The sequence below is a fragment of the Erythranthe guttata genome, chromosome 4, assembly GCF_056151865.1.
Source record: "Erythranthe guttata isolate IM_541 chromosome 4, IM_541, whole genome shotgun sequence".
NCBI classification, from domain to species: domain Eukaryota; kingdom Viridiplantae; phylum Streptophyta; class Magnoliopsida; order Lamiales; family Phrymaceae; genus Erythranthe; species Erythranthe guttata.
The window spans coordinates 2,091,574-2,112,588 of record NC_142536.1 but is presented as its reverse complement, the minus strand read 5'-3'; the positions used below and the strand labels follow the sequence as shown (position 1 = coordinate 2,112,588).

At 34.9% G+C, this 21,015-nt stretch overlaps 6 protein-coding genes across 7 annotated transcripts; 3 read left to right on the top strand and 3 right to left on the bottom strand.

The window, feature by feature from the left end:
* Positions 1-380: 380 nt before the first annotated feature.
* Positions 381-2,063, top strand: RIC7 (ROP-interactive CRIB motif-containing protein 7). The gene has a single exon (XM_012975570.2). It carries the CDS (start codon positions 554-556, stop codon positions 1,982-1,984), a length of 1,431 nt encoding a protein of 476 aa, XP_012831024.2. The 5' UTR covers positions 381-553; the 3' UTR covers positions 1,985-2,063.
* A 1,645-nt stretch (positions 2,064-3,708) lies between these two features.
* LOC105952092 (uncharacterized) lies at positions 3,709-5,418 on the bottom strand. The gene is made up of 4 exons (XM_012975606.2): positions 4,998-5,418; positions 4,787-4,899; positions 4,564-4,663; positions 3,709-4,478 (listed from the first exon to the last, which is right to left on the bottom strand). Exons 1-4 carry the CDS (start codon positions 5,053-5,055, stop codon positions 4,018-4,020), a joined length of 732 nt encoding a protein of 243 aa, XP_012831060.1. The 5' UTR covers positions 5,056-5,418; the 3' UTR covers positions 3,709-4,017.
* A 506-nt stretch (positions 5,419-5,924) lies between these two features.
* LOC105952112 (glycolipid transfer protein 1) lies at positions 5,925-8,923 on the bottom strand. The gene is made up of 7 exons (XM_012975628.2): positions 8,679-8,923; positions 8,049-8,177; positions 7,436-7,491; positions 7,184-7,314; positions 6,868-7,003; positions 6,370-6,501; positions 5,925-6,175 (listed from the first exon to the last, which is right to left on the bottom strand). Exons 2-7 carry the CDS (start codon positions 8,164-8,166, stop codon positions 6,140-6,142), a joined length of 609 nt encoding a protein of 202 aa, XP_012831082.1. The 5' UTR covers positions 8,167-8,177; positions 8,679-8,923; the 3' UTR covers positions 5,925-6,139.
* Positions 8,924-9,502: 579 nt separating this feature from the next.
* On the bottom strand, positions 9,503-14,553 carry LOC105952084 (uncharacterized). Of its 2 annotated transcripts, none has more exons than XM_012975593.2 (12): positions 14,289-14,553; positions 13,850-13,946; positions 13,303-13,398; positions 12,438-12,541; positions 11,892-12,082; positions 11,434-11,556; positions 11,250-11,338; positions 10,777-10,882; positions 10,487-10,584; positions 10,109-10,366; positions 9,922-10,005; positions 9,503-9,843 (listed from the first exon to the last, which is right to left on the bottom strand). In XM_012975593.2, exons 2-12 carry the CDS (start codon positions 13,943-13,945, stop codon positions 9,829-9,831), a joined length of 1,260 nt encoding a protein of 419 aa, XP_012831047.1. In that variant the 5' UTR covers position 13,946; positions 14,289-14,553; the 3' UTR covers positions 9,503-9,828. The 2 variants fall into 2 exon arrangements, with proteins under 2 accessions (XP_012831047.1, XP_088672449.1); XM_088816323.1 differs by lacking the exon at positions 14,289-14,553 and adding an exon at positions 14,113-14,176.
* Positions 14,554-15,465: 912 nt separating this feature from the next.
* LOC105952120 (Ribosomal protein L14) lies at positions 15,466-17,397 on the top strand. The gene is made up of 5 exons (XM_012975635.2): positions 15,466-15,621; positions 15,742-15,843; positions 16,528-16,657; positions 16,741-16,853; positions 17,113-17,397. Exons 1-5 carry the CDS (start codon positions 15,619-15,621, stop codon positions 17,167-17,169), a joined length of 405 nt encoding a protein of 134 aa, XP_012831089.1. The 5' UTR covers positions 15,466-15,618; the 3' UTR covers positions 17,170-17,397.
* A 677-nt stretch (positions 17,398-18,074) lies between these two features.
* Positions 18,075-20,252, top strand: VPS2.3 (vacuolar protein sorting-associated protein 2.3). The gene is made up of 11 exons (XM_012980379.2): positions 18,075-18,218; positions 18,310-18,354; positions 18,667-18,701; positions 18,795-18,845; positions 18,965-19,069; positions 19,202-19,273; positions 19,381-19,452; positions 19,567-19,647; positions 19,730-19,765; positions 19,862-19,917; positions 20,013-20,252. Exons 1-11 carry the CDS (start codon positions 18,185-18,187, stop codon positions 20,062-20,064), a joined length of 639 nt encoding a protein of 212 aa, XP_012835833.1. The 5' UTR covers positions 18,075-18,184; the 3' UTR covers positions 20,065-20,252.
* Positions 20,253-21,015: the final 763 nt, after the last annotated feature.

Genomic DNA, 21,015 nt, shown 5'->3' with positions numbered 1-21,015 from the left:
GAATATTCCATATAAATTAGAAAATTCAACTAAATTTAACATCAGGTGAACGTATAAGAAGATTTATAATTGATGGGTGGTTGTAATTAGACAAAGATGAGTTGCTTTTTTGTAATTTGCCCATTTAAGAGGAAATTTGCTTTTTTTTTTTAAGGATAAATTAAAAAAAAAAAAAAAAAGATAAATTGAAATGAATATATATAGTGATGACAGAAAAGGATAAAATAAATGCTTTGCATTTCTCAATGCAATTAAACACCTCAAAAATAGCTCACCTCTCTATGTTACTCCTTTCAGCATTATCATGTAGTATAGCATAAATCAGAGACTACAAGGACAAAGTGGTAATTACACAAGTGTTCGGCAAAACAGTCAAGCAAATCTCTGCAGACAGACAACATTGTCCTTTTTGATATCTTCCTTTTCATCTTTCAAGACAAACATACTTCTTCTCCCCCACCCCCCGCCACTATATATATATAACCCCTCTCATTATCTCTTTCTCTCACTAAATCATTACACCCCACTTTCTCTCTCTTCAAAACTCTCTCCAATGGCACAGTTTGTTGTTACTCTCTCTCTAATCTTCGTCTTGTTCTCCATGGTTTCAAGTTTCGGTTCCGTCGTCGTGTCTCAGCCGCCGCCGCTCGACCCGGCGGAGCAGGAATCCGTCTACCGGATTCTGGAGTCCGTTAATTCCGATATCCAGTGGCGGTCCCTCTTCCCCGACGACCTCTGCTCCTCCGCCCCTCACGGCGTCGTCTGCGACTACTTCTCAGACTCCGACGCGGCGGCGTCGGACTCCTCCGCCGCCACCCCACACGTGACGGAGCTCAGCTTCGGGTACGTCTCCGACTACTCGCCCAACCCGCCTTGCGATTCGAACTCCACGCTCGACCCGCTTCTCCTCGCGCCGCTCTCCCACCTGAAGAAGCTCTTCTTCTACAAATGCTTCACCCAGACTGAAACCCCGTTTCCCGATTTCTCGCCGTCGTCGACGACCCAAAACAACCGCTCCTCTTCTTCTTCTTCCTTGGAAGAACTGGTTTTCATCGAAAACCCAGCTCTGGTCGGTTCTCTGGACGGAAAAATCAGCAGCCTGAGAAAACTCCGGCGGCTGGTTCTGACCGGAAGCGGTGTTTCCGGCAACTTCTCAGATGGGTTCGACGGCTTCGTCAACCTAGAGCAGCTGACACTCTCAAGAAACAAGTTCCAGGGCGAGATTCCCACGTCCGCTTTTCAAACCCTGAACAAACTGAAGGTTCTCGATCTGAGCGAAAACGGGTTCCGGGGGAATATTCCGGCGTCCATCGGAAACCTGACGCAGCTTCTGAAGATCGACCTGAGCTCCAACGAATTCTCCGGCAGAATACCAGAAGTCTTAAAAGGTTTGAAAAATCTAGAGTTTCTGGATTTGAGTTACAACCGTTTCGGCAATTACGGGCTGCCGTTGTTCCTGCCGGAGATGACCGGTTTAAGGGAGGTGTATTTGAGTGGGAACTTACTCGGAGGGCAGATCCCGGAAATATGGGGGAATATGAGGGGCATAAAGGGAATTGGCCTTTCCGGTGTGGGACTTGTTGGTAATATTCCGAAATCAATGGGGGCAAATTTGAGAAACATTTGCTACTTAGGGCTTGACAACAATATGCTAGAAGGTTCCGTGCCGGATGAATTTGGGGATTTGGAGATGGTGAGTGAGTTGAATTTGGGGAGGAATAATTTGAGCGGTAGGGTTCCATTTTCTGCAGGGTTTGTGGCAAAGTTGGGGAATAAGTTGAAGTTGGAGGGCAATTCGGACCTTTGCATTGATGAGGGTTTGAAGCTGTCTGCAAAAGTCAGTGTTAGTAGTAGTAGTAGCCTGGGAGAGCTGAAAGTGTGCAGACAAACATATATTCACGAAACTGCCATTGTCAATTCTTCTCCTGCCCACTATTTACCTTCTTTGCCATTTATTTTTTTGCTGTTTTTGTGTTTTGTATGAGAGCTTTTTTGACTGGAGAAATTATATAATTAATACCTTTGAGATGTACAAATTAAAAATTCCAGAGAGGGCTTTTATGTAATTAGAGCCTTTTAATAAACATAACAATCAAATAATTAACGGTTCATAGAAAAGTGAAAAGTAACTAAATTAATTATTGAAAAAAAATTAAAAAAGTAATATATATTGGGTAAAACTGAATGAAAATATATTTAAAAAAAAATTAATGAACTAAAATAAATTTAAATACTTCAACTAGTCAAACATGTAATTTAAAATAATAATAATAATAATAATAATAATAATAATAATAATAATAATAATAGAACATAAAGAGTCTAAACCGCCACATCACGCAAGTTTGAACATGCAATTTCTTTCACGTAAATAAACATTATAACTTTAATGCAATATATACCCAATATATATTCTAAAAAATCTATAGATGAATAGACATTTAAGTGTTTATTCTAAGAGATTTTTCATGCATCTATAATATCTCAATATCACCAATTTCAGTATATGAATGCACTCTTATGTTACCAAATTGATAAAACATATTTATGAAAATTAGTGTTTGATACATCAATAGTAATTAATAAATTACTAATGATAGACATAATCATTTTGTCAATTCAACTCTATCACCTTAATCATGACATTCATGGAGACCGACACACATAGCCGTTTCAATATATAATAATGTCATATTATCATGATAATGAATCAATCCATGCATTAAATTATATATCTCAAATAATAATGCAATAATATTATTCTATTGCAGAAAATCATCATAGAAGATGAGCATACCAGATTTGATAATTCGTACTTATCAATTATTTAGATACCTCGATATTCTATGGATTCGTCAAAAATCGCGCACAATTTGACAGCTCTAGCAGTGCTCAGTATTTGGAGCATATTTCTCTCGTTTGACGTCCGATTCCAGTGATTCAAGATGTTTTGGACAGCCAACAGAAATCTCTAAAGCTTTCGTGTTTTAAACATTCTCAGATTCAGACATTATCAGATCCGAAACTGGCCTCAAAGTATAATCTCGTGAATTGCACATAGATTCACCTACAACAAAAATAAGACCATTAATTTTATTTCGTCCACATATAGTAATAAAAAAAAATGAATTATCTCCCTTTTCATCATCAAGGGTTGCTCTTTTGGATCATCGTCAAAACTCATCTTTACGGGATTTATGTTAGTTATGTATTGATTTCTTAAAATTTATCGATAGAGTATTTTTTATTAATTGGTCCAACAACAATTAGATGTTATTTATTGAATAAGTATCCAACGCAAGATAATATTTTAAAATTTAAAATATTGTATTTTTCAATTGATTTTTTTAGTTGTATAATATAATTATTATTTTAGTTATTCCTTTCAATACCAACCCTCATTAGGATAGTTGGTACCTAGCCTTTACCAATAGGGTAAAGGTCTAGGGTTCGAATCCCCCCCTCCCCTACTTCCCCTTGTAATGGACTTGAATTTACTCAAAAAAAAAGTTATTCCTTTCAATAAAATAATTTGTTTAGGTATTAAAATTGAAAATGCAAATTAAAATTGTGCTTGAGGGGGTAAGTGTTACAAATGATACTTTAAGGGGGTAAGTGTTACAGAGGGTATACTTTAAGGGTGCAAACTGTATTTAACCCAAAATATTAAAAAAAAAAAAAAGAGTTTTATTAAAAGAGCCTCTGCGGAAACAAAAAGCCAGAAATGGTGGCAATGACATTAGGAATGATGCTAAAGTACATACATACACATCTAAACAAAAGCTAATATTCCCAATGCTAACAGAGTTTCCCACCAAAAATTAAATACAAAAAAAAAAAAAGATACACACACAATTTCATGCTTGTTTTTTTTTCCATACTATAGTTCATCATCAATCACTAAGGCTAAAATAAACTAAGCCAAAAAAACACAGGTGATGAGAAGAAAAAAGAAAACAAAAAGAAAGCAAATTAAAGAATAAGAGAAGTTGTTTGAGCTGCCGACGAAAAAAGTCTTCAGAATTCGATCTTCTTTGGATCTACGTCATTCGCACTCTGAACGGGGACCGTTATTTGAGCTGCAGCCGACGACGACGGATCGCAGTTGTTATCGTTTTCGGTGCTATTGGACGGGGGTCTCGATCTCGTTGATGACCTGGAGGAGCCGCCGCCGCCGTTTTCCGATTCCTTGGACTTCTTCCGGCGTGTTTTCTTGGCGGCGTCTGGGGGTAGGCCCCGGGAGGGGGAATCGGCCCCCGTTTCTTGCATGTGATGCTGCCTGTTGGACTTTACGCTGCCCTCGGCAGAGTCCTTGGAGTGGTTCCTTCTAGAATGCCTCGATCTCGTAGACGAGTCTTTCTTCCTAGGCGAGTCGTTCGGGTTGCTGTCCGATGAGTGGTGGCGCCGAGATGATTTCGGCAAATCTGCTGGGCAGTCCCTTCCTGGTGAATCTGTCACCCTGTTGCTTCTTCTTGAATCTACATTTATTTAAAAAAAATATATATATATGTAATTTGTATACATATTTTTTTCTTATGACAAATTAATTAATTAATTAATTACCTTCAGAAACCCATTTGATTTCAGGGTCTCCTCCCCTGTTGTCTGTAGGGGAACTCAAGGGTGCTGATTGGCATGCAGATGGGGATTTGAATTCTTTCATCTGCATATAAATGTGTTTACCAACAATTTATTTTATTTATTTATTTTTTATTATATAATGAAAAAAAAAACAAATTTTGATGAGAAAAAAAAAAAAAGAGATATTCGATTTTTCGATTTATACCCAACTTGGGGCTTCGTGCTGAACCGTTGACGAGGGTCCATCCCATCCTATATGAGCCACATGCTTTACATCTGTGGGGAAGCCAATCTGCATATCATCTTCTTTTTCTTCCTCTGCATATTTCAAAAAAAAAAAAAAAACAAAATATTTACTAATTAATATGTTTTATTTACGACAATAAAAATACGAAAGTAGGAGGAGGAAGGCGAACCGAATATCTGGGAAATGTATCTGAATCCCTTGATAAGGCCTTTCATCTTAGTAGACATATACGCGAATCTCGTGTATATGTGTATATATATGTATAGATAATAAATTGGTTGTTATTTTTTATAAGGTAATTCAAAGAACATGCATGGATTTTTCTGTTAAGTTGAAGAATGAAGAACCATGAGCGAAACCAAATCCTTTTGCAAGGAGACTCAGTTTCATCTCATGGACCTAATGTTTATCCATGCAATGTACGAAAAACGACTCGACGAAACTCTCTTCAACCTTTTTTTTATTTATTATTTTTTCTTAATTTTTTTTAATTTATTGCAATGAATGATCAGAAAACAGGAGTGAGAGATATTTGAACCTGTCCTAATTTTTAATGTAAAATATGTAAAAGGGAGAAAAAAAATAAAAATAAAATATAGGTAATTAGAAACCAATGAATGTTTGTTGTTGATGCAAAGCCTTCCATTTGTTTCAGTGGCAATGGAATTGTTGGGGCCGTTGAAACAAAGTCAAGGCGACCGTCGAAAATTTAGGTGTGGAGTGAAACAGATTTAATTAGTTACAGAAATAGAAAATAATAGTTAGGACTAAAAATAAAACGGTTAGAAGAAGAAAGAGTTAGTTATTTGTTTCCACTAGGTTAGAGGGTAACGCGCCACGAAGGCGCTGGCACTGTATTAAAATATCCATAATTTTTTAATTTTTTTTGCTGAAATTGGACATGTTTTCTTCATTACAACTTTGATTTACACACAATCACACATAGGATGTATGTGTGATTAAATATAGATCTACAGTTGAAAACTCACTCAGTGTAAATAACCCGGCGTATCATCTAATTATCCGAGAAAACCAGTATTATGGAACGAGGGGGAGTGAGTTAAATTAATGACAATTCAAAATAAGAGACAACGAGTTCAATTCACTTCAAATCAAATTGGTAGGCTTGAAAAGAGTTGAGTTTTCTATGTTATAAGGGTTGGTTCACTCATGTATAGAAGTTCCCCGGTCAAATACGTATAAGCACAGTCGACATTGTCAAATTTATTAGCAAGGTATAGTGCCAAATACTGAATAAGAGTAAACCAGGTAATATCGTCTCAGGGCAGGAACTTTGCCTTCATTCATTATCTATGATGCCTTAAGCGCATCCATGCCAACGCTCGCCTGTGAAAAAGGGGGGAAAAAAAGGAAGATAAATTAATTCTCGTGTTCTTCAAGATTGGCAACCCCGTTACATGTTTAACCCTCACAACCCATATTCTAAATCAATGTCTGAAGGAGGAAAACAAAAACAAATTATACCCCAAAAAACGAGAGTTTAAATTTACTTTTGTATCTATCACAGCCGGTGATCTTACCAAGAACTTGTGGTTCTCCTCAAGGAATGGTGAGAAAGAGGAGCAGAATTTCTCAATGTCACTGTTGATATCACCACTTCCAGCTACAACGTCCAAAAACTTTTTCCTATCAGGAGCGAGCTTCATAGCGACCTGCAATTATCGTCCACAATAAGCATTTGCAAAATCAAATAAGGACTTAAACAAGTCTAATATATCGGTTTCATTAGCAATCCAACATAATGTACCGGTTTACGATTATGACAAGTTAATAACACAAATTTGGAAGGAAAAAAATGATTAAGATTCAGGAATGCAGTTACTGCTTCATGAGATGATAGATATAAACGTTTTGGACAGCATCCAAGACCAAGGACAAATACAGCACACAAGACCCACATTTTATATATTTAGTCAAGGGGTTGATGTGTGTTTTGATGTCGTACACTAATTCATGAACAACCCTATGATATAAGCATTCTAATTGGAAATAATATGGTCATGAGAGTGAGTATTCACCGTAAAGCTTGAACTGGCTAGCCAACCATGCCACTGTTTCAGAGTCTTGGTGTAGGAATCGGTACAAGCTTGAGACATCGCCCAGTCTTGATGCTGAAGCAAATTCCGAAACAACTCCACCAAGAAATCCATCGCCCTACGAGTTTACAGAATGCTAATTTAGGTCTGTGTTTAAGCATCATAGATGCTCGTTCTAATAAGAATTTACGACCTCCACGTGCATTTCAAGATGTGTATTCATGTATATAAAACTAAATAAAAGAGCACAGGCAAATTAATTAGGCATGGATGCAAAGAGTTAGGGATTTGAATTTACCTTGTCAACCACAGAAGACCATTGGTACAACTCGATGAACCTTTAGCAGTTTTAGCATCAACTTCTTCTTGTACCATGCTGTATAAATGATCATATTTTGTCGGGTTGGACAAGTATTTGGTCTCTAACCTCTATAGAACAAAAAGTGACTATATCATGTCATAAAAAAGATATGCGCATAAAGGTTAGGTTGATTAAAAATAAGACGCATTTAACTGCTAGTAAATAAAATATAAAGGAAGAATGTCTTACAGTTACATTGCCTCCGATGTCAGATTTGACAAGTGCCATAGCAGCTCCAAACTTTTCTGCAAGCAAGGCATAATCAATCAAATCTTATTCATTATTCATTATTCCCTCTCAATCACATTAATATAAGGAACTAAACATTATTCACTTTCGATCACATTAATTAAAAGAACTAAAGCATACAAGACTATGGGAATATACAATGCTTACAAAAACAAGAATTTTAAACAGATACATCGAGAATCCTCTCACCAATCTAAACAAAACTTAAACACTACTGCATCAAGGTTCAATGTCAACACATGTTTACCTAAAAGTTCATTCCCGTTGAGCCCTGATTCAGTCGTTTACTGGAGTACCTTAATGTACTAACCAACTACTTCAAATTAACTAAAACTTTGACTGACAATAATCAAATAACTTAAATCTATAACTTTTCCTCTTTACGGAGAATGATCACTGCTATGAAACTTATGCATGTAAACGGTGATATGTCAAAAATTATGATAATACATTATAGTCTGTAAGTTGTGCGAGTGAACAATTGATTATCTCGTGGAATTGATGCAAAACTCAACATGTAAGTGCGTTCACTCCAAACTCAGCACAAGATTACCTATAACAGGTATAATAAGCTTGCACACGTCCAAGAATGGCTTAGTAAGCATTACTCCGTCTTCAGACTTGACGTGCTTCATTCCTTCCAATGCAGGGGCGAATATTGTCCCTTCCATTTCGTGCTTAACTGCACACAGTAAATAACATTGCCTTTCAAAATAAGGTGGGGAAAAATGGCAGCTCAGATTAATCCTAGTTGCCTTACTTTTTTTTTCATTCTGAATGCGAAAAATTACGAATTACTAGATCAACTTTGATGCCTCCCTAACTAGAAAACAATGAATCAGTACTGGTATTGACTTGCACCCTAGATCTCCATTTAAGTAGCATAAAAAATCAGAACAAGCGAAAATAAATCCATTGTCATAATTCAACAGTCACACGCACGGTTCAGTAGAGTTGATCTACTTCATCGATGTTTTAATTAAACACACACACACACACACACACAAAACTCCGTTTACTGTAAACTACATAGAGATCACGATCGTTCATCGAGCAATCACGCATCTAACTAACAAAAAAAAGGAACGATCTACCAGAAAAAAAATGAAATAAAAGCAGTAAATCAGCTCACGAAATAGCATAAATTGGTAGAAAAATGCGAGAGAGATAGATCTTCGTATACCTGAGAATATCGATTGAGAAGGCTGGATTTGGGGCAACTGGATTCTGTAAAATTCCTATATGAATGGGAATGGGAATTGTATGGGTTTTTTACTGAGTTTTTCTACTAGCTTTCTAGTCACGCTGATTCTCTTTTAAGCACGAATCTCCCTCAATTTATGAGCATCTAATTCAAATACCCTGCCAATCGCTGGATGGATAACCACAATTTCATTATTTATTTATTTATTATTATTATTAACCAACAAAATCATAATTATTTTATTAGTATTATAATAATTATTATTTTTAGGGTAAATTACAAACACCCCCCTGAGGTATGATTAAATTACAAAAACACCCCTCTTGTTTGGTTAATTACAACCACCCCCTCAACTCATCAAATTTAGTGGAATCTTCGAGATTATATGGAATATTATCACTTTTGTACCCGTTTTATCCCATTCAAACTCTACATTATGAAGCAAGATGATCATAATATGTGATTTTTAGCTTGTATATATCAGTTTGTGGTGCATCGGAAACTGTATTTTTTACACAAAAAGAGTACAAACTAGAGCACATTTCACGGAATCTAGATGACTATGTTGAATTTGGCACCATAAAGGTGGAGGTCTAAGAAAAAATCATATTTGAGGGGGGTAGATGTAATTATCCAAACAAGAGGGGTGTTTTTGTAATTTGACCATACCTCAGGGGGGTGTTTGTAATTTACCCTTATTTTTATTAATTTTTTTGTGACACTAATACATAAAAGCGTTTTATCTGGTTCCGCAAGTGGAGAATGCATATAAGCGTGTAGCAACTATAGTAAGAAAACTAATGTTCCAAGGCCAAGTGAAACTTGCCTGCCTGGGCTTATTTACATTCTTATTATCAACAGTTGAATGTCTGACTTACATCTGAATGCACATACTATAGACAATTACAAAAACCAGTGCACCGTGTAAACTGTTCTTTCACAAAGAGCTGGTGCAATAAGTGACTATGGAATCACTCAAGAGTCAAAATTCTATGTACCCGGAAAAAAAAAAACCCGAAAATGGACAGAAGCGGAATACTCAAAATAAAATAAAAAATGCATACAACAAACAAAGGAGCAAAAACTTCTGAGAATCGAAGTAGTTGATGTGGGGCTTCAAAGGCGGTTCTTACGGTTTCTTGGCCTGCATTCAGTCGTAATCAATATATTTAGAGTAAATGATGATATGTTTAACGGGATATATAATCAAACTGAAACTTGCCTTGCTCAAATACTTTTTGTGAATTTTCAATGCCTCTTTTAGTGCTTTTTTTGCATCCAAATTTCCAGTGATTTCACCCAAGATCTAACCAAGTAGTGAAAAAAAATGAAGATAATAAGCTTATTGGTCAAAATCAAAAATGAAAAAAAATACAGTAAATGAAATAGGGAGTAAGTAAAGTACGTACCTGGACGACATCATCCATGCCTTGAGCCTCTCTAAGGAGTTGCTTATTCTTCTTCTCGAGTACGCTAGCAACAAGGAAAACAGCAAGTGCGCTTCTCTGATCTGCCACTCCCGTTTGCACATTTTTCCTCTCGAATTTTCCGTACTGCTTGAGCAGCTTGTTGTTCATTTTATTAGCTTCACCGTTACTGGTGGAACCCTCACGCGACTCCTCGTATAATGCGTAAGTATTCGGATTGTACTCCATCGCCCACATCACCTAAATCACCAAAAGGTTCATCATAAACAAGCCCATCACTAATTTCAACAAAAGGGTCATAAAAGAATATGTTTAATAGGAAATCCCGTTTTGTTTGAATATTATCAGGGCAGGTTTTACCTCCCAGAGATACATGGCATCCACGAGTGAGAACTCTCTTCGAAAAAGAACCATCAGCATACGAATGGCAAACAAATACTCGCCTCCATCCAGCTCCTCTATCAATGGAAACATGGGCTTAAGTCACATACAACATAGGTATATATATATAGTTATAGTATTATATCAATAATCTATTAATAAACACTGCTTATACAAATAATCTTTCACCAAAGAAAGATGCGATTTTCTTTACTTTTGGAAGAGCAGAATTTAAGCATGAGAAGTTCTACAGAGGAAAACAAACATACCAAGGTGCTGGTGGAGCTTTGGGTCTATGGCTTTAATAATTTGTGAGAGGGTACCCAGTTGAGATTGCACCCCCATAGAACTTGTCGTGCACCTAAAATTTTCCCTCTTTGAACAAAATGGAGAATCAGTTATCAAGACGAGCAAAAACTTAAAAGCCATGAATTATGAATTGAGAAATATCAGATGCAAAATACGGGGAAAGTCGCGTTATGGATGAATCTAGTAAACCTCTATCAATTCCAACTTACTGCAGGTTGCTTCGATAACCCTCTTTATTCTTATTCTTTTACGGAGATTATATTTTTCTAAGCGGCCATTCATACCCCGGGATTAGAAACTCCAAAAATTAACTGGTAGTGACAAAATATGCTACTTTTCTTTCCAGACTGGAGTTAAAAGTGTCGTTATCAATTCGATTGGCTGTAAGAAATTTCACGTGCGCACCTAATTTTTTCATATAAGGAAGTCTTACCAGTCTGCGCATTGCACGCTCAAAGCACCAGAAGGCATCTGCTTCATGTTCAAGAAGAATCACCATTGGAGAGCATATATCATTCATTCCTGTTCAAGGGAATTTATTTAAAAAAAAAAAAAAAAAAAACAGGTAAGATCTTTCACTAGAAGTTGTGGTGCCTCGGGTTAACATGTGCAATTACCTTGAACATACCCAATATCTTTGTCCACCCAAGCATATACAGCAAGAATATCCCAGAGCTTTGCCTGATTAGCTTCGTCCTCATAATATACAAGAGTGCGATCAGTCCGAACTACATCCAGACCTATAACATAAATTCCATTATCAATGTCATCTATAAGAATCCGTACTACATTTAAAAAAAAAAAAAAAAAAAACTAAACTAAAACTCCATGAATGTCATTTAGAACCCTCAGCACAGGGACTTGAACAGTAACTATAAAATACATGCACCAGAATCGACAAGAGGGACTCAGACATGCTTATTTTGTAATGATTGAATGCATCAAATAGTGTGTGCGTGTGTGTATGTATATATATGCACAATAATGTCAGGAAAGGTAGACACAACAAAAGGCTCGAGCGGACATATAATTTAAACAACTAAAAGTGAAAATCAATTTATGCCCAAGGACAAACCAATTTGAGACAGGACAAGCTTCCACTGAAACTCTCTTTGGTCCATTGGACCACCATTTGACATGGCACCGCCGTTATTCTCTTCGACAGGGTGGCCATCATCAGTAACTATAGGCGTTGTGATGAACTTTCCACTGCCAACAGCAGGTACCATGTTTTGACATACAGCTTTCCATGCAGCATACTGTTCCCTGGAATTATATCAGATCTTTATACACTTGTCTTTAAGTCATCGAGTTAACTCCAACAAAGTCCATGAGCATATCAAAAGAAATATATAAAATATGTGGTCAAAAGCACCTCAACCAATTGCTGGAAATGTTTTCTTAGCAGTTCAGGCAATTTTTTGTTTAAGCACATAATGAAGTTGTATTTATCGTGCTGCACTAGACTCGTCTCGTCAACCATGTAATGAACCAGCAATAACAGAAAGTAGCCACAAAATATTAGTATTTTAACCATGTTGCTGAAGATACAGACCACAAGGAACATCTTTTTGATAGTCAATACTACATACATCTGTTGGAAATAAAATAGCTTGTATACCTTCTCCGCTCTCTGACTTCATTTCGTTCATCGGTTGTGCTATTGGGATCAAAGCAACCCAACAAAAATTCCCAGACTGCCCCTTTAATTGTAGGATGAATCCCCTGAAGCAACAGCAAAAGGTAAAACAAATTAGCATTCCATTGGCGATTCATAATTAAATTCCAAATGTATAAGTATACCAATTTGTGTAAAAATAAATCCAGTTAAAACTGCATATTATAAGTAAAAATAATACTTTAATCAACTTGATAAGCGTTTAAGAACCCCTTACCATGACTGCACAAGCACGGAGTTCAACTTAAAAGGAAAACATTTCAAATTGAAGCTTAGCATTGAAGCATCAGTAGCGTCATTTTAAACAGTAGTGCCATTTTAAACATGAACTTGTTCCTAATGCCAGAGAAACAAATTTATCCACGATAATGTATAACGGTCTGATGTGACAAGCAGTTATACATCTATAATCTCTAATTAATTTACTATAAATGTATCTCTTGCTGAATTAGCTGTAACAATATCAGTTCCCCAATTATATAGTATCTTTAATGGAGTATGATGTCACATGCATTGTGCATGGGGCGCATACGTTAATTTCCGGAGAACCATGCGTACATCTCCAAATGTCATGATCAAATAATTCTTACCATAAGAAGAGCGAAACTTAGATAAACTGGACACTTGAATCACCCCAAATTGCAATGAAACAAAAGACTGATGTTTTTATATAGGATATTCGCAGATATTCTGACACAGAATTAATATCCGACACGTGGCATATTCAAACTATCAGACCATCTATCATAATATGAATACTCAAACTGGTCCCTCATAGACTTTTGAACAAGGAATATACTAAATTTACCCCTCTCTGGATTCTTCTCAGTACACCAGCTATATCCAAATGACCATCTTGAGTAAATGCTGCATTCCATCTTCTTGGACTCAGAGTTTTACCTACCTGTGAATAAGGTCAGAGGAAATAAACTACATTTTCAAAATAAGCTCTAGAGAAAGCAAGTCATATTTACTATAGTAAAATAGCATCGTGAAATAAACAAGAAACTAATTTCGTGGTTTTCAATGGATAACAACGGTAATCATGAAGAAAGAGTCTGCGTCCAACAAACAATGCTCGCTTAAGTGGAGCATATTCAGATCAAACTTACTGGTGTTTTAACACGCACAAACAAATTTACAGACATACGATTATAAGTTAAAGCCCGCTTGACTATTTTCAAAATAATTTCGTTCATCGAGCCAGAAAACAAAATATATTCCATATCTCAAACATCTTCCTCCAATGATATGAAATGCATATTCAATCTAACTTGTCAATAAAAATAAATGCTCGAGTTTGACAAAACCAACAAATCAAATTGAAAAAATCCAAGCAAGAAATTTTTACATACCCTTGCCTTAAAACGGGTCATCGGGGCATCGGCCTGACATTCGGGTCTAATAGGATAGTATGAATCCAACTCCTCAGTAGCTGTGTTAAAAAACATCCTGTTCCAAAAGGGGCATCAAATTACCCACAGACATCACCGTATACATTGCTCAAACGATAAAATAAAAATCAAAATTAAAATTAAGATTAAAATAAAAAAGGAAAGGAAGGAAAACGTGAACAGAGAGTTTCTCTTATACAAAATTCCTAATTACAGACTCAAACCTAATTTCTGCACGAACCCATATCAACACATAGTAGCAATCAATGAAGTCCCTATTTTTCCAATGCCAGCTGAAAACCAACTTTATTAACTTTACAAATTTGGATCAAATTTTCAATAAATAATACGATTTGCGTCGTCGAAATCTTACCAAATAACAACACTTCATAAATCGTACCTTAGAATTTCACCAAAACCGATTTAAGTATGAATTCTCGTCGGCGAATTCTCCTGCGTCTGGGGAACGGGAATTCGTATTAAATCAGGAGAAATTTGAAAAAAAAATGTAAATTATATATATTTGATCGGATCGAGAAGAAGAACGCAGAAGAGAGATAAATTATGGATGTAGGAGAAAATAACTTGGAAAATGACAGAAATCAAAACAACTCTAGTATGATGGTTCTTCGTACTAATCTATTTTTTCTCTGTATTTAGTATTTAATATTAATATTTAGTATTTTAATATTTATTTATTATGAGAAGCTTTTCAACATGCTGACGTGGATTGATTGTATTACCCAAAGTTTGGTCCCGCCTGCAACAATTTGAAATTACAAATACTTTGTGCTTATTAACATTAATTGTTGATAATGAATATGTAGTGCAATTTCTCGTCTCAAGCATGGTGTGATATGTCCCGTATTACGTAAGAGATAACCTAGCAGTTGGAATAATTGACTCAATTTTGAATAAAATGTCTAGTGTTGTTTATATTTCTCGTATAATTTACAAGTTATTATACGCAGTGCACTTACATGAATAGTTGTGGTTGCTTCATTAAAAAAAAAAAAAACATGGTATGATATGAATGAATGGATGTTATTTAAAAAAATACCTATTATATGTTATTTGATTTGATTTGAATTTGTTTAAATATTAAATCTGTAAATAAAACTGAAAATAAAATGTCATATATAACTTAATAGAACTGTTAGCTTAACTATTTGATTCGAAACTAAAATATTCAAAAATAACCAAATAATTAGATAATTTAGATGAAAACATTAAATGCAATTCACTTTTGAATATTTAATAAATAAAAAATGATATTTTAATACGACATGGCTTCTATAAGATAATAAAACGGGTGTACAGTTAAAACTCTATAAATTAATACAGTAGAGACCAGGAAAATTCTATTAATTTAGTAATATATTAAATTATCTAGTTAATAGTGTAGAACATTATCGCCAAATTGAGACCAGAAGAATTTATTATTCAAATGAGGTTATTAATTTATCTAGTTTTTAATCTATTATTATCATTATGCATGGATTATTAGTATTAGCGTATTGGGCCGAAATATTAACGGGCGGCAAATTAAATTAGGATTTCATAAACTCATATTTAAAGCCCAATTGGAATTTCACACAGCCCAACACTTGCAGAATAAAACCCTAGCCCTAATTCCTCACTAACAAAACCTTCATCGTTTTCACTCTCCGTTTTTCTCAGTCTCCAAATCAGCCTCTCATCGCGCACGCAGACGCAAGAATCATCTGAAGATGGTTAGTCCGAACGCTGCTCTTTCTCTCTCTATCTCATTTCTCCGATGTGAATTATGTGCGTACAGATTGGGGATTTTATGATTTTTAATTTTTAAATTTTTTTTTTGTAATTTAATGTAGCCGTTCAAGAGGTACGTGGAGATCGGGAGGGTGGCCCTTGTCAACTACGGAAAGGACTATGGCAGGCTTGTCGTCATCGTTGACGTCATTGACCAGAACCGGGTACGCCTCTCCGATTTTTTTTTTATAATTTGCCGATGCATTTTGCTTGCAACAATATGTTTGTTTTTCAAGTTGGCGTTTCAATTCAAATCTGGAATTTTACATTTTGTTTAGCTATGAATTCGTTTAGAAGCAGGTTGTATGTTTTCCTATTGATCCCTTATTTGAAGGATTATGCTTACTTATGGATTAAATAGTTTTTGCTAGGGTTTGGGTATATGAGTCTATTTCCCATCTTGATTATGCGGGGATGATGACAGTGAGTTTCATGGGTTACTGAGAGTGAGTATGTGGTTAGTGTGTTTAGAAATGATTAGGCCTGGTTTGGTTGGGGAGATTAGCCATGATTAACTAAATAATTTGACTTTGTTTGATGTTTGGTATCCCCAATAACGTGCCGGGTCGACCCGCAAATATTATGTTATCTTGCCTTTTAGGCATGTTTTGAAATTCAAGCCTGTTAATCTCTTTAAATAGAGGGAAATTAAAACAAATTGAATCCTGCAAATGATTCGTGCTTGCCTTCATCTGTGGTTTATTTGATGTCTTCACCGAGAATAAATGATTGGCTGTTTCCTCGATGCGTATGTGAGTTAGTTGCGTATGACAATTCCTATAATTGTTCTGTTTTGTTCAGTTCATCTTTTGAAACTTTGGTGCCATAACTCTTTTGTGAAATAACAGGCTCTAGTGGATTCTCCCGACATGGTAAGGGGTCAGATGAATTTCAAGAGACTCTCTCTTACGGATATCAAGATTGATATCAAAAGGGTTCCAAACAAGAAGACTCTTATAGCTGCCATGGAAGCTGCTGGTGTGTGTTTGAACTGATAGCATCTTTCGCCACTCTGATTGCGTTGGCAGTCGAAACTGATGATCTTACTACTTTTCTTGCAGATGTTAAGGGCAAATGGGAGAAGAGCTCATGGGGAAGGAAGCTGATTGTTCAGAAGAGAAGGGCTGCCCTCAACGATTTTGACCGATTCAAGCTCATGCTAGCAAAAATCAAGGTATTTCCGTTATACGTGCGCATTTCTCATATTGATTTTACATTTTGCTGCAATGAGCTTATCCGAGAATGCCATTACTTAAGAAACGAAATTGCAATATTTTGTCACTTAACCGTTCTGAATCAAAACTAACAATGCTTATCCAGTCTCTGTACAATATTTTTGGAGAATCTTTTGGAATCATTTTTTTGCTTATTATTACTTTTTTTTCCCGCATATTGTTGTTGAAGTTTATATTGTTTGTTGTTTTAACTTGCAGAAAGCTGGTGTCGTCCGACAGGAGCTTGCAAAACTTAAGAAAGAGATTGCAGTCTGAGAAAGTACAATTTTTTAAGAATTTGGAGTAGGGATTTCAAACTATTTATTACGCGCATATTTACTTGTCCTCGGGATATTCACAAAAGGAAAGATACTCGAATTTTGCCTCTGTTGTGTTTGCCTTCGTTTGGAAATCGTTGTCTCAGACCTTATTCTTCTTTTGGTAGTTGGATTGGCCCCTGGCATTTTCCCTTTCTGCAGTAATTAGTTTCTGATTTTCTTATAATGCTGTTTCTATGCTTTGAATTTAGTGACGAGTGTTGTTTGCTTTTCATGTGGTCATGTGTTTGAGCCACATTGTTGGTGCAAACATGTTTTTGTGCCAGAGAGTTGCAAATTGGTTAGATTTTTATATATTATAATGCATATTTCTGAAAATAAACACACTAATATTATTGAGTTATTTTGACTAATTTTGGATCTTCCTAGTGCTTGATTCTTGGTGAAAATTGTGTGTTGTATGCTCATTTTCTGTGATTTTGATTAGCGACGCAAATAGTGTCAAAGCAAATCTTAACTGATTACATTTCTTGACGTTACACGTTTTTGTTAAATTTGAATGATATATATATGTATATATATATTCTTTTTACTTAACAAAAAAGTGTGTGCTGCTAGTATGCAATTTTTGGTGTTGTTAAATTTGAATGATATATATATATATATATATATATATATATATATATATATATATATATTCTTTTTACTTAACAAAAAAGTGTGTGCTGCTAGTATGCAATTTTTGGTGTGATTTTTGCTGAGACGATTCAAAAATTAGAAGAATGAAAAACCTTGGGGGGCAATTGCAATTTTGACCAAAATCTCATAACTTGGACACATTCAGCTACGACAGCATTAAAATAATCGGAATAATTAATTAACAAAATAGCAAAAAAAGCATCAAATACACGCACAACAAAATTATCTCACCGCGTTATCGTCGTTATATACACACACACACACAAGAGACTTATTTCAAAAATCCGGACACGTTCGTTTGATCGGAAAAAAACATGAGCATCTTCACCAAGAAACCTACGGCCAGAGGTTTGTTATCTTTCTTCTTTCTTTTCTCGCCATGAACACCCATCATTCGATTGTCAACGAGGTTGACTTTTTCGTTCATACTTGATTGCAGAAATGGTTCGAGAGAGTAAACGAGATATGGCCAACGCTACTAGAGGTATTTCATTTGCTACATTTATATATATATATATATATATATATATATATATATATATATATATATATATAACAGTTATTATCTGTTCATATCATGTAAGCCGACGTCTTGTTGATATACAGTATATTAGATTTAGTTATGCCTATGTAGGCAAGAGTTGCATATAAGAAGAGCCTATACTTATATTCTAACTTCTCATTGTTTTTTTTTTTTTAATATTAATGAATTTCATGTTGTATCGATACACAACATGAAATACATCCCGAGTTCCGACTAATATATACGCTATTTTTGACTGTGGTCTCTATTTAGGTATAGAAAAAGAAATCAGCACATTGCAATTAGAGGTACGTTAAGAATTCATGATGCATCGATCGGCGCAAATTTCTTCGTGTATACGTATACGCATATTAAAATAGGATGGTTTATTTGTGATGCAGGAAAAGAAGCTTGTCGCTGAGATAAAGAGAACTGCTAAAACAGGGAATGAGGTCTCTATAGCATATTCGAACTCAATACACTAACTACATTTACCGACTCGATTAATAACCATTTTTAATAAACCGCATTCGGATTTTTCTTCGTGTTTTTCTTAACCTGCAATTTTCAGACAGCAACAAAAATCCTAGCACGCCAGTTAGTCAGGCTCCGCCAACAAATAGCCAATTTACAAAGCAGTCGAGCTCAGATGCGAGGTATGGCGACTCACACTCAGGTATACACAATTACATGGTCTTACTCAATGATTTTTTTTTTTTTTTTAAATTTGTTTAATTTTTTAAGTTGCTCTATTTTCTTGCATTATAATAAAGATGTAACTAACTTAACTAACTATGTCTTTTTGCAGGCAATGTCTGCTCAGACTTCTGTAGCTATTGGTATGCAAGGTGCCACTAAAGCTATGGCTGCAATGAATAAGGTTAGATTCTAACTTAAGATAATCGACTTCTTAAGACGAACGAAAATCTAACCTTACGAGACGATATTTCTCGTCAGTTATTCATTTTTACAATCTTGAAATTTTAGCAAATGGACCCCGCGAAGCAGAGGAAAGTGATTCAAGAATTCCAGAAGCAATCAGCGCAAATGGATATGACCGTAAGTCTCTCTATATGTATGCGCATAAGTGCCACTATATATATATATATATATATATATATAACACCTTCTCTCGGTGAAGTTAAACATTTTTTCCATTTTATGTGTGTGTAGACTGAAATGATGTCGGATACAATCGATGATGCTTTGGACAACGACGAGGCTGAGGATGAAACAGAGGACTTGACAAACCAGGTCAATTATTTATTAAATTTATTTAATCACTGCTACTGATTAATCCAAGTATTGATTCGTACCTACGATGAATGTGTAACAGGTGCTCGACGAAATTGGTGTAGACGTCGTCTCACAGGTTTATTCTTTTCTTTTTTTCTTGTTTTTTTTTTTTTAATTAGGTAATATAACAACATGTTGAGTTTTACTTATGTTACCCCAATTCAATGTACAGTTGTCATCTGCTCCAAAAGGAAAAATTGCTGGGAAGAAGGCACAGGATGTTGGCAGGTATATTTTAATTATTGATGCCTCGTTTACTACTCGAGCGCACATGTGGGGCCCGCGTTTTATATTAATTATGATATTGTTCCTATTTATTGCAGTTCAAGCACTGATGATCTAGAGAAGAGATTAGCTGCCCTCAGGAATCCTTGATAAGCCTGAGTTTAATGTTGTCTTAATTTGTACATAATAATTCTCCTGCTGCAGTTTAAGGTTTCGCAGCTGTTTGATAACTTCTTCATCATCTTGCATTTTTTTTTAATTTTTTTTTTCTCGTGTGTTACATTTTTGTATCATTACAGTATGGTCTCGTATTGTTTATGCGTATGGTTTTTTTTATTAATCCATAATTAGGTTCTCTCTCGCTATATATATTATATATATATATATTTAACAAGGAGGTCTAAACTCAAGCACGAGTAAATGGAAAATATGTATCAAGGGAGTAATAAGACGTACCTGTAATCCTGTAAAATCGACAATTGAACTCAGGTATTTCCTTTCGTTTTTTTGCAACTATTTTGATAGCTTTAATTATGCAGAGCTATAACTTGTTTTAATGATTTAATCTTTATGATTTAATATTGTTTGAATGGGTAAAAGTTATTGAAGTGAAATGTACTACAAATTCAATTTCCGAACTCTATTGATAAAAAAAAAATATAGTTTAATTTTTTTATTTTGATAGGGTGAGAAAATAATTTAAAATTAAACGTATCGTGGTTTAGTTTATAAATATGTTTGAATAAAACTATTCATTTTATTCTAAGAACTATATTCAAAAAGTGGAATAAATGTTGTAATTAATCTGTTTGATGAATGAATTAATGAAATTATAATTAATATGTAATTGGTTAATAATAGTATAGTAATAATTAATCATTTTTGAAGAAATAACAACTAAATATTTTTTTATATCTATTGGGAAAGAAATCTCAAAATTAGTGATATAATTTTCAAGAATTCAAATTTTAAACTTTCTATAATTTTTTTTTTCTCGTGATGAAAAATAAGATTAAGATTTAATGTGTTTTTAATATTGTTAGTGCGTTTTAGTATTATCTTATATATAAAAAGAAGATATTTTGACCTATAACCCTAACC